The following is a 20231-nucleotide window of genomic DNA, read 5'->3' on the forward strand; positions in this document are numbered from 1 at the left end:
GCCTTTGAATTGGAGAAAAAGCAACGAAAACTGAGTGTTTTTAACAATAAAGTGATTTCTGCAACTTAAAAAGTTTTCATTTCATGCAGTTTAGAACAAGCTTTAGTTTAAGTTTTAAAACGCTTGTTTGCAAATTTCGCATTCTGCATAGATTTTTATAATGAATTTTTAATTCAGAAGGTTAAGAACTAATTATTAAGATGTGTAACTAAAACCACTATCAGCAAAGTTGTATGCCAGGATGACATGCAAATTGGAAGGATAATTATTACACATTAGGTAATGAATTTCGCAATGAATTCATGCTCCAGCATCCAATTACAAATCCACATCTAATGTAAATATAATATAAAACGATATGGAAAAATGAACATGGATGGGATCTGAACGTATGCTTCAAATTAGTTGCAGAAATGATTTTACTAGTCAGAATTACACAATTAATAGGAACATTAGTACAATGTAAATTCAACATACCAGTTATAGGCCTCGAGCAAGCTATGCATCTCTTGGCAAAGAGTTCCCCAAAGCACTCTGCGCAGTAGGGTTTGTCATCTCTTGATGTGAAACGCTGACCAGCAAGGCATGTATTGCAATTGGTACAACAAAAGCACTCTCTGTGCCAGGGTTCGTTGCGATACGTTACACCCCCGCTTGTAATAATCTGAAAAATAATGCAATTTTTTAATAAAAAAGACTAGATTTAATGAGTCATACTAGGTTTCTGGATTTCTGGAATATCATATAATTAATTTCAGTAGAATTGATGCGTGCAGTAGATTGGAATTTCAAAGTTATAACTGGTTTCGCTTTCATTAACTCTCAATTATTGGAAGAATGAGTAACACAAAACAGTATAGGAGTAGCATAAATCAATGTATTGAGGGCAACAAGTTTCAAGAAATATAGCGAATACTCGAAATATTGAATAGCAGCGAATCATAGCTAACGTGAAGTCCCTAAAATATACACAAACATGGTAAAATTTAATTTACAAACTACACACATTATCGTATTTCCAGAATTAAATAAAGCAATCAGCAATTCACGGCATGCCGCATTACCAGCAAAAGTAATGATACCTCGAAACAGTTTAAATTTTAATTTTTTCATTCCGAAATTTCATTTTTTCTTTGTGTTTGCTGTTTGAGGTCGTGATGAACTTCTTATAATAAGCAGGAATTCCTACCAGCATGCCTGGAAGTTCAATTGGGGCAGAATTGTCTGCTGACTATCGTACATCGCAATTGCTACTTGCGTTCGCAGTGATTCTATACGGTTATGAGAATTTGTAGTCGATGGGTCCAAAAGGCCACACACAGGTGACTTGCGGGTTCTCACTGGCCTAAAATCACCGATGCTCGAAGCGACCGACATCTTTTTTGCATTACTGTTAGGAATCGTACAGCCACATCACGTACCTATGTCAAGAAACTGGTTATGTTGCACAGCAAAAATGTATCTGGAGTGACGATATTTGCAAAGCCACAGGTTCTCACAAATGCGAATATTTCTTTGGTTTCCTATAATACTACGACACATTAATCAGTGTTTACAATGGTGCGTTTAACGTTACGCATGGATGCATCAAGGAGTGACATAGTCTTTTCCAATGAAACATGCTTTTGCTTATATACATAGGTATCTGTTTGTACAGTATATAAATATCTGTACGTATAGTGCAATTATATTTGCGATACCATGGATTTTTAATTAAGTGAGTATTGCTTCAGTTTCTTTTTATGTTACAGAACAGAATTTAGCGCCTACAATGGTGCCTTCAATGACGCATATGGATATATTAATGCCTTGACACTGTCTAAAAGCACGACATAAAAAATGATGAACCACGCTTTTGCTTACAGCATCATGATGGACGCATCCGTGTACCGGTTCAGACATGAATTGACGAAATGGGCTGTTTTTGGATAGACGTCTCATTCACATCTAGTACCCCTTTCTGGTACGTTTGACCAGCCACTGTTACATTACTGATCTTTTAATGTCCATAGCAATGTCATAGCTTCGGGGCATCCACTGCCACATCTTTCAACAGCCACAGCACGAAGACTGCATATTGCGTACATTGCCCTAAGTTTTACACAGGAGTTTCGGCTCTTGCCTTGAACAGCATTCTACAAGCTCTGACAAACTGAAAACTTCTAGTTAATGCTTGCAGAGATCCTGCACAATAACATCCGTCAGCTAACACGGCGGCTGAATTTTGGTACTGAAATGAAGCCGCATACACGTGATTATCCCATAATGGCATCCAAAGTTTTTTTGACTGCATGCCCAGCATACAGCATTAGTTAATGCTTAAGGTAATGATTTCTATATATTCTATAGCCAAAAATTACCTGGGATGTTAATAATTTTATCCTTCTATTGTAATTTATTTGTAAAATAAGTATATTTCTGCTAATTGCTTTCTTTCATGGTGCCCTTGTTTTAATGGCTAGCAGTGTATTTTTCCATTTTAACAATGCAAAAGCAATGAAACTTTAGTCCGAATCGTGCGCGCACACTTGGACTAATGGTAGGAATTGCTGTGGGAAGATTCCACTGGAAACGTATGGGCTATCGCATTTCACCGTGTAACATTCTCGTGCCCGTTCTCACTTATCATAGTTTTCATAATTTCTATGCTCTTTATATTTACTATGTTCAAAATTTTCTAAAGACCGCATTAAACAGGGAATAGATAGAAAGGTGGTATTCAATCAGTGGATAATGCGGCACAATTGTACACGCAAACGCTTGAGCGAATTCGGGAAGATATTAAATGAAGTAAAGTACGCTTTGCATGAAGAGGCAACAACGTGAAATGGTACACTCAAAGACATTAAAAATAGCTCATGAAGAAGGGAGCGTCGAATTGAAATGAAATTTAATGCACGTAAGGATACAGATGAGTGATTAACTTAAAACCAAATTCTACATAATTTAAACAAATACAGTATATACAATTACGCAAATATTGAGTGCAACTTCAATAGCGCGTCGGACCACCTCCTGCTGCAATACATGCCACAACAACCGTCCAGCATTGAGTTGATTAGATGTCTGATGTTGTCCTCAAGCAGATGAGCCAACAAATATTCACAGACACTTTCAGAATATATACAGAGTTACAAAACTGCATCCGGCATTTCAGCTGGTCCCACATATCTCTAAAAGAGACAAGTTCGGGAAGTGGGCCGTCATGGAAGCGTCTAAATATGACGTGGGATGTCTTTAGCAACTCGAGCTGTATACGGACGAGCATTATGTTGCTGAAAAATTGCCGCTGGGAAACCATTTAGAAAGGTCCCACGTGGTGTCGAAGAATGTCATCAGCATAATGCTGGCCCGTTTAGGTCCCACGTAATACAATTGGAGCGGACTGGCCATCATAGGCTACGGGCCGCACGATCCTTCGATCCTCTCTCCTCGTCGTCTTCCTGGTCACTCCAGACAAGATTTTCCGCACACGTGTCTACTGCTTCCAACATGTTCTGAAGGCAAACTCCGAACGATCGACCTGTCCAGCAACCCATCGCGTCGACCAGCCCGTGGTTTCCATGCCGATGATCAGGACCCTCTCAAACTCGCTTTAACTGTGAGAAATGTCTTCTCACACGTCTACCTGGCATTCTTCGCTTATTAAAGTCCTCCTAGAGTCGGAATGTGATCGTCACGTTTATGGATCTTCATCTATGCGCCGGTTTATATAGGGTCCACTTCCATAATGCAGCGTCGGTGTGTGGTCATGCACACTGGCGCCGAACTTGAAACGTTTGCATATCGACCTCACTGTGCTTATTTGCAAAGTTTCGCGATTGTATCTTTCTTCCTTTTTCGTGTGCTATTTTCAATGTTTCTGAGTGTACGAAGAAGTAAAAATGAAATAAAGTTCTCTGGCCTCATGTACACAGATAAGTAATATCCATAAACTACAAATTATTAGAAAAACAAAATCATTTAACTCAATATGAACACTGAAGAATACTTTAATATGCTGAATCATAAATTCTTAATAAACACGATTTTAATGCTTTTTAAGCCAAAGCGGCTGATTTTAATGAAAATATTCGCTATCAGATCATTCAAGAAAATTTAGTCTGCACTCAGTAGAGCACGAAGACAGTGAAGAATAAATCAACTTACTAATGCTTATCATTCGTTTCTAGGAAGAATCCTTGAAATATGAAAAAATCATCATTATCAAAGACTTCGAAGAATCCTTGAAATATGAAAAAATCATCATTATCAAAGACTTTGAATACTCCCGTTACCTCCAAAACCCACAAAAATTCTAGACATTTCAGCGTATTTTCAGTTAAAACTGCAAGAAGCGGAAACGATCAACACTACATGTTCGAGGTAAAATTTGAAATATTAACAAGCATCATTACTTACATGTCTCAAAGCATTCTGCAAAGAATACATGCAAATTACTTTCTTTGAAGCATCTGTAAGCTCAGAACAAAGCTGAACTCTATTGTTGCATTTCTGTAACAAATATGTATTGAAACGTTTTAAGTTAACGAAAGTTAACTTTTTAAGTTTTAACTATTTAAGCAATTTAAGAAAATCTGTTAATCAATCCAGCAGAGTTTGGATGGTGAGCATTATATTTCCTAAATTTAATAATGGACCAATTTCTACAATAAATCGTGCATGATTAAATTAAACAATTAACAAATTTCATGCCAAAATGTCTGAGCAAGACTTTTCTGCGGAAGGAAAAATCGACTTAAATTAAAGCTCATGCACAACAAATCAGCATCACAGTAACAATGGCTTTCCTCGATATCACTTTGATAATATTTTACTTTATATAATCTGTAGCAAAACAATTTGGTCAGAGTTCAGAAATATTCAGTTCCAGTGATCAAACGTTCAGATGATACTGACAAAATACCAGATTGAATTCTCTCTTCCCTGCACGAGTAAAGGGCTCAAACAAAATATCTATCAGCACAGAGATGAGTCGGTTAATTGCCTAGTCATTAAACTGCCCAGATTCAGAATCTAATGTTGCTGATTATCTGCTGAAGCATGATAATATATGACTCTGTAGTATCTAGTATTCTGTAGACCTGAAAGACTATAGTACTCAGTAGATCTGAGAGAAAATGATAAGGATAGCGGAGAAGGATCAAATTTAGGCGATAGGTTTCGGAAAATGTCACAAAGCTTAATTAAGAGCCAGGAACCTCTGGTTATTTTAGTTTCTCTTCTCTAAATGACGTTGTCAGTGGCATGAAAAGGCATTAGTGGCATTTATCACTTCAGAAAGTGTGTAATTTATATTCTACTAAGGACATAAAAAAAAAAAAAAAAAAAAAAAAAAAAAAAAAAAAAAAAAAAACCCACTATGATTGATCAGTTTTCCAGTAGTTTCATTTAGCATGCATTGCATAAATGAATAAAATTGATGTTAACATAAAATTAGAAAAAGTAAATTTATTTTCAATTACCTGGTTGCATTTAATACATCTAGTGGCATATTTCTCTTCATAGCAACCTGTGCAATATATATCATTATCACGTGGGATGAAGCTTTTTGTTCCAATAGGAGCTTTGCACATGCAGCAGCAGAAACATTGATCGTGCCATTGATGGCCTTTGTATTCCATCTTTTTTGTACCTGCAATTTTTTGTAAAATTTTTAAAGAACTGTAATTCTGGGAAAAATCTAATGCACAAAAATACACAAAATATTTGATTATTAATGAAAGAAGCAGTTTCCATTAATTTGCTTTATTCGCTCCATTATATCCAAAATTATTAAAAATCTTCCTTTACTAAATGCTCTAATGTGCTTCAAATCATGCTAAGTTCTTAATAAACGTACAATGTGCTACGATTTAATTCCCACCGCATACTGATGCGCTTACTTAGCTGTATCGAAATCACGTATATACTATTTGTGTTTGAGCACATGCGAACTAAAATGAACATAACTTTCAAGAGACTAAAGACAGGTACAAGGAAGTAGATATCTGTATGTACTATCTGGCATAAAAATAGGCGATCCAAATTTGGAGCGTTATATTAACATCAGGTTTTATACGAAATCGAAAAAAATTCAACCAAAAAGTTTGAAATATTTAAAATTGCATATGATGAAGATGCTTCTAAAGCATTGAGAGCGATTAAGAGATAAAATAGAAGATGAAACACATGACAAAAGAAAACAACTAAAAACAACAATTATTGGACATAAATATTAAAAACGTGCAAGTTGCGATGCGGTCTAAAAACGGTTAAGTATGAAACTGATAGCTGTAAAATTATGAATTAAACGATAAACAGCCTACTTTTAATTGAAGAAATAGACATGAAAAAATTTCTGTTAAACTTCTACTTGCACACAGCCAGGACTCTCTCTGTGAGACATTTATCAGTCAAAAAATAATGATTACTGAATTAAATCATCTGGCCTATTTAAATGAATCAATTGGCTGTGATTTCTTGCTATTTCCAAAATTAAGAGCTGCGCTATAGAAACAGATATTCTCTAATATAACCGGTGTCTAACAGAATATGACACAGATATTCAGTAATATTTTGGAAATGTATTCATTAGTTTGAGCCTGATTCCTGAAATGAGGACGCCATTTAAATCAGTGTAACGGAAATACTTTGAAGTCTATAGTGCCCGTTTAGTGTAGAGTTGCATTTACATATTTTTTAAACTTTCATTACAGGAATTAAACTGTCATACCTGAAAAAAAGTTAAGATACTGATAATAGAAATTTGATTTGTATGCATTTTGCACTACATTTTACTATTGGCACCCTTCTCGGTCTTTTGTAAACGTACGGAAAGAAATGTTGATTTATAAAACAGAGAAGAATTGTCAGTAAAGCTGTGTAATGAGACATCTCATTTCATAATCTTTTCCCGCAATTGGTTAACAAGAGTTTCATTACCTATGTGTTGCTTAGCTACGTGAAGAATTTTGATTTACATCACTAGACTGGAGCTGAAATTATGCAGAATGAAATTTATTATAGTTTAGTGATTCAAGGCAATACTTTATGTCAGTAAACGACATGATTAAATTCATATGCAAAATGTATTTTTATAGACTACCAAGAGATTAAAAACACACCCTCAACATTTTTGTCCTATCTGAAATTCGGCGCGCTAAGACAAACTCTTGAAACAGGAAAAGTGCAGTCATTCTCTTTCTCGTCTCAAATCATACTTAAAACTACAAGATAAGCATTTTATCTTTGCCTGAACAGAATTCAATAGAAAGCACTAGTGGTCAAATTCAAAACCAAAACCAGTGTTCGTATCATTGTTATGGGAACGTCTGCTGAAATTATTTGTGGCTCTACTCGCTTTGAAGTTAAGAATTTAAGTCTATTAGGTACAATAAACCGTTTCAGTGATGATGCCAACAGATACACAAATAGCTTGAAATATTTAGAAACTAGATCAGCTAATCACATAGATATTCATAGCAAATGATCAACTGCGCTCGATTTTGAGAGGCTGCTCTAAGTTTTTAATAGAAACCCAAATTAGAAAATCAAAGTTTTCAAGATGGAATTATATGCAACACAAGTGGAGCATTTAAATGGTTATGGTACCGAAACATTTTACCATAACATGTTTTCAGCTCTGTTTGCTTTTTTTAAATTTGTGACTAAAATGTGTTTCTAATACTTCACACAAAATATTTATGACTTTTTAAAAATGTTTTGTTAATAATTGTATTCTTATTTCTTATTTTTACCAAAACGTGAAAGTTTTTTTTATGATCTGTTTTCTGCAATTATGCTAAACCTGATAAATTCAATAGCACTCATAAAACATACAATTAAATAATCTTTACAAGACAGAAAAAAGTTAAACAGCTCTAGTGAAAGAAATTATGAAAGGAAAAAGCTACATTTCTTTTCACATATGATCCATAATGTCTATGTTTCCTCAGATAATTGTTGCTTTATAGTAGCTGTAGGCCTAACTAAATGAAAGATAAAAAAATTCAGTTTAAAAATGTTTCATTTAACCTTTCGAGATATTTTACAAGCTTTTTAAAACATTTACTTTAGAACTTTCATTACAGCATACAACACAAAATTAGTAAACGGTTTTAAATAATTAATTTTAGGAATATATTAAATTCTTTAAATGCAGATTAATCCTTCCGTTTCGTAACAACACAACATGTTTTTTTATACCCTTCTTATCAAATGCCGCGAATTATAATACTTTATTACTCTCTTTTGCTTTTAGCTTATTAGAGAAAAAAGTGTTTGCCATTTTTTAATTTATGTAGTCTTGAGCTTTTCGTTTCACGCATTTTGGTCACAAACGTAGAGTATGCAATTATAACTGAAGATGTAAAGAAGTAGGGAATTGGAAAATTTCAACAGCTGTTTGTCAGTATTTCTAAAATGCATACCCGCTTTAAATACTTCTCCACAGCCATCACATCGAGTGGCAAAAGATGCGTCATAACAATTGGCACAGTAAACTTTCTCGGCTTTAGAACCAAAGGGCTTATCCACAAGAGATACTCGACATTTGTTGCACAGGAAACATGCTTCATGCCAGTGCTTTTCCTTGTAAGATAGATCCTGAAATAAAAAATAAAAATTTAAAAATTAATAATTAAAACAAAAAACTTTGGAAGATTATCAAATAAAATATTCTGGGAATTACATTTTTCAAAGTTTACATTTAATATTTAGAAACGGAGGAAGAAATACTTTAATTTTAATATTTAAAGAAAGTTTCCGAAACCTTGAAATTCCTAATTGTAAGAAAACTACACATTTTGACGTTAAAATGTCTATGGCAGTCCTTTTGTGTTTCGCATATCATTAAATTCAGTTACACTATCATTAACCAAGCAAGTATACTCGCGAATCCTTTTGTTAAACTTATGGAAGATGATCTTTAATTTACTTTTCAAAGCATAAAAATATACTTCATATCGGGGAATACGCTAAAAGAGATAAATAACATACATGTGCTTCCTAATAGTTTTTGCCTTTATTTAATTTTGTTTTTATAATTTAGAACACACTTTAATGCATAATTTTTAAACACATGCACTATAAGTTCTGTTAAAAAAAGAAGTTTCACATTATATACTGGATTATATAATTTACTCGCCGTTGAGCATCGAGTTTTATAAGGTTTTCCTGAGGAAATTTTAAGATTTTATTAAAATGAGGCATTTCAGATCAGCTGTTAATTAAGAACAATCTGGAATTTTTATATCCCACCTATATAGAGCAATATTTTTTTTAATGTTATACGCCTTCGTAGAACCCAAGGTCCGAGGTTGAAATATAATCTATAAAGTTTTTACCGTCATCTTAAAGCAGACGTATTTCTAAGCATACCTGCAAAAAAAAAATTAGTTTTGCATTCAAAATTTCTGAAGATATACGGGAATTTATATATTGGCGCGTTTTGAAATTTGGCATATTTGCTGAAAGCGATAAAACATCAAATGTGGTTTAGACACTTGGCTAAAATTATTTGAAAGTAAGAACGATGGGACTTTTTTCCGCTCATGTACAATGTAAAAAGGTAGGAACGAAGTGCCTTTTTTTTTCGCTCCAGCGTAATGAAAGGAAAATTGGTTGCCATATATTAAGAAATTCGCAAAATGAATTATTTTTGATACAAACTAAAACTACTGAGCCAAAATAAATTTTTGAATGTCTTCGTAAATTTCGCACCAGATTTTACAAAATTTAATATCTAGGCATAATTTGAGTCGTAGAATCGAAATATGGAAAAAATGGTATGTCAATTCAGAAAAAGTCCCATTTTGTGTCAAAATACCTATGTTAGAACAATGTTATATATAAATCTAATACCTATCCTAAGTCACGCTTTCGAGACATGAAAAACGCAATTTGAATTTCGTCAATCAGCCCAGTAGAACGGGAGATATAGAACAGGCCTTTCTAGATTAGGTTAGGTTAACTGATTGAGGCAAAACAATTCGAGGACTATCTGCCAATGGAAAGGGATGCCTTCGTGGATAGATTGTAAAGGGAAACTAACTCGTATCCACGTTATATATAGGAAAATTATTTGAAACTCTCATGCACGTAGCCCGTTTGCCTGGATTTGACCCTAGATTCAACTATCAATGTTCAGTGATTTTACCGCTCAGCAGCAGTCAAGACAGGAGATTCAGCAAATACATTTGGTATTCTTAACAAGTGGCTCTCGACAGAGTTTTCTGATTATATTAGAAGCAACTGTCTGTGAGTATAGTTATGTATGTTGGAACAGCGAGGGCAGTTAATATGCAATACTAGTAATATTACATATGACTCAGCTTAAGAACACTTGAAAAGAATTTTCTTCTCCTTACCTTTATCACATTGGTAGGGTTTTGCTCTACACGAGAGAGTATACACTATATCAATCTCATGGGTGTTCACTTATAGAGGCGTTGTAATTTTTACAGCAGGAACTGTAAGACAATCAGCGATGTTATTACATCGATTCGAATTCTGCACCTCTCGATTGTTAGTTAGACGTGCTTCATCCGTATCCAGTCCAGGTGGTCACAAATTATTGTTCGCCACATTTTAGTTTGGTGCCACTGTAACGCGATTATATATATATATATATATATATATATATATATTTGTAACCGGGTGAATCTCTGAGTTTATTCATAGCGTGTTTTCGCTAGTCAGCGTACGTTTCGTTGTTGTTTCTCTGTTACGTTAGTAAGCCTCTTGGCCAGTTTCGGATCTATCATCACGCCTGTTAGGTTCTTGTGAGTCCACCTGTTAGGTGTAACTTACGTGCTATCAAGCACTACTTATTTTAGATTTTTGACTTGAATTATACTCTACGTTTTAGTTTCACCGGAAGTTTGACAGTGCCTTTGTAACGCACGAAGTTCGTGCCTTTCTGTTAACTATATTGAATTAATAAAGGGTTATTTTCACCCTTCTTCTCTGCTGGTAACTATTCACGCCTGTGCGAGAATTCGCCAGGTTCATTGTAGGATCTAATTTAGTTGATGTGGAAAAATAGAGAACGACCCTACAAAGTTTATGACATGATTTTTAACACTAAAAGTAGGTGAATTTAGTAAATAAAAAAATTAATTTTTGTAAGGTTCTGTGCAGAGTAGTCCCGCCTTGTGACCTGGTGGTTAAGAGATCAGATCTGCATACTGGTAGTTCGACGCGGGTTCAAACTTAGGCGAACGGGCTGGCAGCACGGTTGGATTCTGCAGATTTTTCTATGCGTACCATGAATACGCTTCAATTTTACCTTAAAGTAGTCAACGAAGGCATTCCTCCGCTCAGCAGATTGCCCTTTGTGTACTTTGCCGTATTCAAATAGCCTAACCTCCGAAAAGTGAAATGCTAATATGTTAATAGTGTTTTAAAAAATTAAATATGAAAAGTTTCAAATATTTACATGTAAAATTTATGGAATCGCTAGTAATAATTGTTTCATAGGTCCAGATTCAAAGTTAATTACGAATGCTGATTAAAAAAAGGCATAACTACTAATTGTTAGATCGGTTTGCAGTTTCTTCCTAAACCTAAGATAATTTTGGCAAAATCGCTTATCAATAGGTATTGCATGCGTCCTGTAAGTTAGTAAATTTGTTGTAGACTACACTACTATGGGTATTACACTTAAAGGTACGAAACATTGGCACTATTTTTATTTACTAAAGCATATGTTACTAATTGGACTAAATTTCGCTATAGTATTATTATCGAGTTATTTGATCTACGATGACCATGCAAAAAGTCAGATTTTATGTTTACATAATTCTCTAGAATCTATATTTACAGAAGTCTCTCCTTACTATCCCTGAAATTGTCTTTGTAAAGTTCTCTACCTTATTTTGAGAACTGTAATTGAAAGTAGGAATTAGAATATACGGACAACTTTTCGAACAATTTGTATATTTGTAGGAACATGGAAACAAACAATAACAAAAAAAAACTGTCTTGAGATTACTCCAGACATGAAAAACTAGATCTTGCATTCATATGTTTGCATTCTGTAAGCATTTTTTTTTTACTCTTCATCAGGTGAGAATTCAAGCCATGAGCTTTAATTTATTAATTAATTAATTTACTTGATTGAAAAAAAATTGAAACCTTACACTTCCGTTACCATCATAGAAAGGGACAAGTGCGCCCGAAGTGACGAATGAGGAAAATATTGCGTAATTCTAAAGAAATGTCAGATTCAATTATCAAATGAATTTTCATTTGATAAATTTTTCAAATTTCATGACATAAAAGTCATGAAATAGAATATCCAGCGAAACCAAGAGAAGTCAGCACAGTTCAGAGTGTGGAGAAAATGTAGCTCACTAAAAACACAGTAGCCCTATTTTTAAATTATTTATACCACAAATTGATTAATCCTAGAAAGGAATTTATTAAAGTAAGATGCTATATCATGCATTTCATGAGTATGCAAAGTATTAAAAGTGATCGTAATTTATATTAATCTTTAACTTCGATATGTGGCTTTGGTTTCAAATGAATTCTTCAGAAAATTACATAATTATTCTACTGAGCATAAGATCCAAGCTAAGTATATTCAGATATCTTCAGATATCCAAGCTAAGTAAGTACATTCCATGTATTGCTTATAAATACCACAAAATGTGCAAATGATTTCTTTCTCTTCTGTTTTGAAATTGAATATCATTGCTTATGAGAAAAATTTTCATGCTTAAATAAGGAAAATTTGGTTTCTGGAACTAGCAAAAATTTTAGTTATGCGATATAAATAACTTCCTATTACCCGGGTGAAAATGTGTTTGGCGGATACAACATTTTGCTTAATAATCTCAAAATTAATGGTCAGGCGTAGACATATTAACATTCTAAGAATTTAAAAAGTAAACTATTTAAAAGCTTCGGGTATTTTGTTAAGATTTCACACAAACTTTCGAATATAAATGAGAACTCCTGCATTTTATGTAGGAAAATTTTTAGTTAAATATAAACTGAATGGTGCTATATTACAGGGAATGATTTATAAAGTAGTATAGTTTATTTCGTTACATCAAACTTAATACTGAACATACTGAACTAATTCTTGCGCGTAGATTCTTTTCTAAAATTTTTCATTTTCTTCATTCATAAAATCATTTTCTTATTTTCATAAAATGAAACTCAGGCTTTTAAGTGTTTGCTTCAAAATTAGGAAATGTATTGTTAAATATATATAAAGTAACTCAGCTGACCGTTTTTTTATGTAATATAGGACAAGCATTCGCCACTTTATCAATACTCAAAACTGAGGTATGTGTAATCACATAAATGTATTTGATAAATCAAATACCTTTATCTGATAATTATTGATTTACCTGGTCATTTAAAATTGTCAAAATTTTAAAATATGCCCTTTTTATTTGAATGAAGTCCAAAAAATGTTTTACGCGAAGAAAATCTCAAGGATATACTAGATTTGTTAACTCGGTCGTACAGCTGTACAAATTAACTGAATCTGATACAATCTAATACATAATTCCTTATATATTTTTGTCATCCATACAATGCGAATAAATACATTCGATGATTAGTACACATCAATTATAATAATCGCTATTATTGCCTTCCTTTCCCATTAGCATTCAAAACTATACAAATCTTATTTTCATTACTGCACCTTTATTCGCACTGCAAGTGGTATGAAAAGTTTACAAGCTATTTTGTAACTTCATAAAAATCTACATGCGTGATATGATTAGTATATTTGCACTACAATCTAAAATGCTATTGTGACTCATTTTTCTTTTCGATTAGAATTGTGATATCTATCTAAAGAAGAGAATAATAACTATAATTTAAGAACTATTTACGATTATTAAATTTGGTTTTCGTTCTTTTTCCATTTTCAATATATATTGATAATTTTATACGATAACTTACTTTACACATAAGTAATGACCCGTCTCTCGAAATACATAACTCCCTATGACATTCCTCATTTACAACCATGAATAATCATTTTCGTAACAAAATATAATTTCCTATAATACGCTTATTGTGTTTCCCGGTTTTCTAAGAAATGTAGATTATATCTTACTCGAATAATCTTTGTTTAGAGAACAAAGAAATATGACGATAATAGTCATATTTCTTAATAATACTTATTTCAAAGAAATAAGTGATGGATATATAAGAACTGCAATCTAAAACTGTTTTAAGGCTGGCCCAATAGCCTAAATATGGATGATTTTAAGATTTAGTAATTTTTTAGTTAAAGCGTTCAGAAATTCTGAAGAAATTACTAATCATTTTTAGACAAAGTTGCCCATACTTTATATTCGACGAGCTTCAAAGCTCGTTATATCCTTTTTTTATACATCTGGAGGATCGCTATTGCCGTATAAAATAACATTACCCATACAGGAAGTTAGATGGAAGCAGAAAGTTCGTATGTGATACCCTGACTTCATTATAAACAGGATTTACTATGGAAGAGTTCGACTGTTTTAAACATTAATCATTTCAGCCGCAGCATTCTAATATTCGCGGCACTTTATCAACTTAGATGAAGTCTGGATCAGATACTTCTTTTTCTAACCTCGGATAAGAGAAAAAAATGTGAGGGGAGTAAGAAAGTTATGTCTGCAATAACGTATTAAGAGCAGGCGTACATCTGTTACGAAGCAGGTGAAAGTAACAAGAAAAGAAAGGCGCCAAAACGTTGAGAACCTGGGAGCGTCATGACGCTTGAGCCATGTTTGGCACTCACTCGAATGATCTCCTCCCGCTTCCTCTGGATATAAAAGGAAGAGCGAAATACAATCTAGTCTTCCCGGTAAACACTCTTGGCAGAAAGAAAGTAAAGCTTCCAACCTGTTCACAGCGTGCCTTCATTTTTAAAAATAAATGCACATTTGTTTAAGTTGCAATTCGAATACTTACATTTTCCTTTTCAGGTCTAATACCATTAAGATGACAAACAGCTCAATACTGCTTTAAATCTCAGCAACTCAAAGTGTAACTGATACGTTTAACTTCTTCAGATAAAGCGACGTTTAAGGAGCCGCGCTAGTATTACTCTTCAAGTACCTTCCGAAGAGTCTGGCACTCCCACGCACGCAAGGTTTTACACAATAAACTCCTACCGTATTTTTTTCGTAACATGGCTGTTGAATAAATTATTTTGACCCTTCGAAACCCATTACAGCAGCAATTCTTAAACTGGGTCTGTAGTCAAGGGTTAGTAAGGAATTTTTAAGACTAAAATTTGCTTTTTATTAATTTTATTACCATACGTGTAGTGAAAATTTCATGCAAATTGATGATTAAGGGTCCAGTAAAATTCACATCATACAAGAGGGATCCTTGAACTCATGAACTTAAGGCATTACAATATTACAAATATTCTTAAAAAGCAGGTTTTTCTACACAACCAAGAACCCACTTGATAGATTCAGAAGTCCAGCAAAAAATCAAAAATAAAATTTAGTCAGTCAATGTTATGATAATTATGATTCTGATATGCCACTCAAATACGATTTGTTTTCAGTTAAGAGAAATATCTGCCATTATTAAAGAACAAGTAGTAAGAATACTAAAGGAAAATAATCAGCATATTTAAGCACAGAATACACAATGGCAAAAACGAAAACGCATTCATTTCCAAAACCAAGCAAACTTCCTACATTTAATACTGTTTTAATTAGTATTTTCAGTTTTGTACATAAAACTATTTATTCACTCCATATATTCAATTTTAAATAATATCTGAATACACTAAATAATGTTCGTAATTGGAAAAATACGAAATAAATTAATGATAAAGTATGCATAAACAATATCGGAGAAGTAGTACTAAAATTGTGGGATACTCAATGATGGAAGCTATAAAAACAATCGAGCCATTAACTATCTTATTAAGTGATTTATTGATCGAAACTGAAAAGATATTGAATTATGTGTTATATATTTATCCTTCGAATACCTTCCACACATGTTTATTTTACTTGTATTAGTGTTTGCTAAAATTATTGTAACTAATTTATTTATACCAATATTTTGGTCGTAAAACCGTTTTAAACAATGTTATCTGAAACCTGCAACTTCATGCGAAGGATGACATACGATCTGTACATGAAATAATTCCATTTTCTTAACTTTAATTATTCCTTGAGTTTGGGAATATTAAAAATACTTTTTAAATGCCTGAAATAAATTTCTTCCGTCTATTCATAAAAGAATTAGAGAAGACTTAAATCTTTTTAGATATTTATATACTTTTGATTCTCTTAGTAAACCTATTTTAAAAACCAAATTCATATAAACAAATCATCAGGCAAAGATTTAAAGAGTTGAACAAAAGTAATGATTAAAGGTCAGTATCAGAAGTCAATAGTGCCAATGTCAATGTAAAAATTTCGAAATGTATCTGGAATTTCGGCTTATTATTCACACGGCGCTGCTGTTATTAATTATTATTTTAAACTTATTATAACTTGTATAACAACATTAAGCGCTTATGTATAATTTATGTAATATTCAATAAAAGAGTGGAACATTATTTTAAAATGATAAAACTTCGAATATTATTTTTATAAATGTCATTATATCTAAAAGCGCTTTACTCGCTTATGGTATTTAGGTAATATTCATGACGGACCGCATACACATCTGCAGTACTTCAGAATATACAATACTGGGAATGCTCATGTTCCGTTCTTTAAAATTCATGAATATACATTCATTTTGATTTAGATCGCTAAAAAGAACAGGTTGATAAAAATTCCTTTCAAAGGGTAGTCACGTTGACTATTTTCATTATTTATATGAATGGTTGCTACGTAATACTTTGCTAGCTTATAAAATTTAATTTACTTCGAATTTCTCCTATTTTCACCATTCACAAAGGAATCTCTTATTGCATTTTACAATGGATTACTTCTGAAGTGACATACAATTCTGAATGCCAAACTAGGAACTAGAATGCATTACGTTTTTACTCGAATTCTAGGATTTGAGAAGCTTAAAAGGAGTTCAAAATGACTTTAAAATGAAAGGAGAGTAACTGGGGAAAACACCGCGGGACTTAAAGTAATTTTATGGCAAAAGACGATGAAATCCTGCCAGTTTTCAATCAGTTATTATATGAAATTCCAATAAAGCTTTGAAAGACCAAAGCATGAGGGTAATGCCTACGGAATGCTTTTTGACACACCTTGTGATAACCTAAAGCTTGTAATTAAATGTTTCTTGCTGGAAAAATGGTCATAAAGCGAGGCAGATCGGCAGGAATATCCCTTTACCTTTTACGTCTCAGGAAAACCTTCGAATGGATGAGAGAATGAGATGCTGATCCTGTAATATATATTAAGAACTCCATATATAGTTTTAAGAATACCAGAACACGCGAGCTTTGTTACACAGATTTCTCCCTAGTTCTGAATAAGTATAGAAGACAGGAAAAAATAAAGATCCAGAATAAAGTTCTAAGCAATATTCACATTATTTAAACTCTTACTTTAGCATGCTGCTAGTATTTTGACATTGCATTAGCAAAGATGAAGGGTATGCGGTATCAAGGAGCTTATTATTGTCAGTGAGAAACAGAAACCCAGATTCATATTAACATGCTATTCAAGTCCATCCATTTCCGATATGTGTTCGAGCCCATTCTAGTCACTGAGTTTTGTGGCGACGTGTAAATAATGTAGCATGAAAGGGACTTCGCTCACCAAATGTGATGCAGCACCAGAGGCAACAGACGTTTCCAGAAACATTTTGTGTTTGGCTCGGGCAGAAATATGCAGTGATCTTGTACACTGTAACTCATCTATTCGTCGTTAATGCCAATGACAATCAATGAGAGCTGCGTACGTTAATTCCATGTGGCATCTTACATGAGTGGAAATACTATGGCTATAACTCACGATAAACCTAAGACTAATGAACAAGACTTCTGTCTCTCTGATCTGGGAAGTAAAAATTCATGGGTAAACTCCACCGAATATAACGCAATACCCGAAATCAATGGAACTTGGTCCGCTGCCATGCTGAATGAACAATTAAATTGAAGTGCATGTTTGGCTTACATGTTACTGGACAGTAATTTTGTTTTTGAGAACATAGCATCGGTTACATTTGACTTGTTAATTCTGTTTTAACTGCTGTTTCCATAATCCATGTTACCTCAGTATACGTTCACAGTGGATTTTCTATAATCATAAATAACAACATTTGTAAATGTATTAACAGAACGTTTAAAAGGCATACCTTTGAATCGATGCCGATAAGTTTCCCGCATTCTTCGCAGCTATTGGCAAACACTTGTTCGTAACATCGGACGCAGTATGGATGCTCGTCCCTCAGCACATAGCGTTGTCCAGTCAGAGACTCGTCGCATTGCCAGCAGCAGAAGTGAGCTGAATGCCAGTCCTTGGACATTGCTTTCGTATATTCGCCAGAGAAAATCAGCTGAAATAAAAAGAATCACATAATTAATCGTTATTAAATAGCAATTTAAACACTGCAAATAAAACGTTGTAACCAAAACATCTATACTCACAAGCAGAACACTGCTTTAATAATAAATACAATAATAAATTCAGTAAAGTTTTGGACATTTCATAACATTACAGAAATTCTTTGCATGACGTATAAATGTCTCTTAAGTGTGCAGAGTGGAATAGTTCAGATTATTGTTTCCAACACCAGCAACATTATACGTTCGCTAGTGATTATCCCAGGCCCCATATCATCTCTGTGTTAAGTCAAATTCACCGTTATTTTTAATAGATTAGATAGCAAGAGACTTATGCTGCTTGCATTACTGCTTAGAAACGGGCAGCAAACAAAATTTGATTTCCTACCAGAAACTGAGCTCAGGCTTATTACTCTTCAATTCAAATGGAGTGTTTACGCCATGGATAACGATTTGCTTTGCATACTGATTCGATGGGACAAACTTTAACGGTTTGTGAGCATATAAATCTATCGCGAATGTATGCCTTCAATCAAGTTCAATTCTTTTGATAAGCTGCCTGGAATAATACTGCCCATTCTTTCGATGTTACAGCCTTGTAAAGATCTTACGTAAAGACAATTTGCGTGGTTTATCACCCCTAACCTTCTGGTAGATGATTCTTTCGAAAATTTTCACAATCGCGCATTTAAGATTTAATTAATTTCGAGTTCACTCATTAACTCAAGAAGTAGTTCCAGTCTACAACTCTACAATGGGAGATATCATCTAGATCAGCGGTCGCCAACTGGTGGTCCACGGTCCACTGGTGGTCGGTGAAAAACCTTTTGACGGTCCGCAGAAAAATTGGGACATTATTTATATTTTTATGAATATTCAGTTTAAAAAATGACTAGTAATAAAACCTGTTATGGAATACGGACTATACTTTTTTTTAAATTTTACCTACTACTTTTAGCGAAATTCCTTCTGAATTTAGCGACAGTTTAGCTACTTTTGCAAGTGTCTAGTGACATTTGAAAGTGAGAGTTGGAATTGATGGATATGCTGATGCTATCAATAATAGCGAGAACTGGAATTCTCTTTACTTTTGAATTACAAACATATGGTATTGTAGTCGTTAATAATACAGTTTTTCTCTGTGTCAATAGGCAACTTGATGGACTTTTATGAGAACCACCTGTATTCTTGTTTTTATTTGCATCACTGGAAGTTTCCGTTTTTATTTTGTCTAACTGTTGATTGATGGCGCGACTGCTGAGTAAGCGATAATTATTATGTTTACAAAAATTAAAAATTGGCGGCATAATACTTTCAATTTATTGATATTGCTTAGCGTTTGCCGGTTTGTTCTTGCTTTTCGTGAAGTTCCTTTTCAGTGATACGGAAATGTGAAGCTTTCGTTACAAGAAGGTAACATTTTTGTACTTTTCATATGATTTTTCAATCTGAACGAAATATGTGTATCAGTGAGATGTTAATAGTGTTTTAATTGTTACTCATAATCAGGGGCGTAGCCTGAATTTCCATAAAGCTGAACGCCAAATGTTTCGAAAATTATATTAACAAATGAAAATTAGAATTACATGTATTGGAATGCTGAATATTATTTTTGCGTATTAATATGTTGTTTATAAAGGTCTGATTTAAGTTTTTTTTAAAATTCATATTAGCGGTCCGCCAAATATAAAATTATATATATAGTGGCCCATGAAGTTCTAAGAGTTGACGACTGCTGATCTAGATGACTTGTAGAGTCAGAGACATGAAAAATGTGATATGCCCT

The 20231-nt window shown here is 33.4% G+C and overlaps 1 protein-coding gene across 5 annotated transcripts in view; it reads right to left on the reverse strand.

Moving 5' to 3' along the window:
* The window catches only part of LOC118200798 (four and a half LIM domains protein 2-like), a 332872-nt gene that overhangs the window by 14605 nt on the left and 298036 nt on the right, over positions 1-20231 (reverse strand). For all 5 annotated transcript variants that reach the window (XM_085809013.1, XM_085809011.1, XM_085809012.1 and 2 more), the window contains 4 exons: positions 18238-18438; positions 8412-8586; positions 5466-5635; positions 478-664 (listed from right to left, as the gene is read on the reverse strand). In XM_085809013.1, the coding sequence (XP_085665139.1) occupies positions 478-664; positions 5466-5635; positions 8412-8586; positions 18238-18438 (733 nt within the window). The remainder of the gene's footprint in view (positions 1-477; positions 665-5465; positions 5636-8411; positions 8587-18237; positions 18439-20231) is intronic.

Source organism: Stegodyphus dumicola, chromosome X2 (assembly GCF_044657685.1).
Source record: "Stegodyphus dumicola isolate Sdum_Otavi_A_Nest chromosome X2, ASM4465768v1".
Classification (NCBI taxonomy): Eukaryota; Metazoa; Arthropoda; class Arachnida; order Araneae; family Eresidae; genus Stegodyphus; species Stegodyphus dumicola.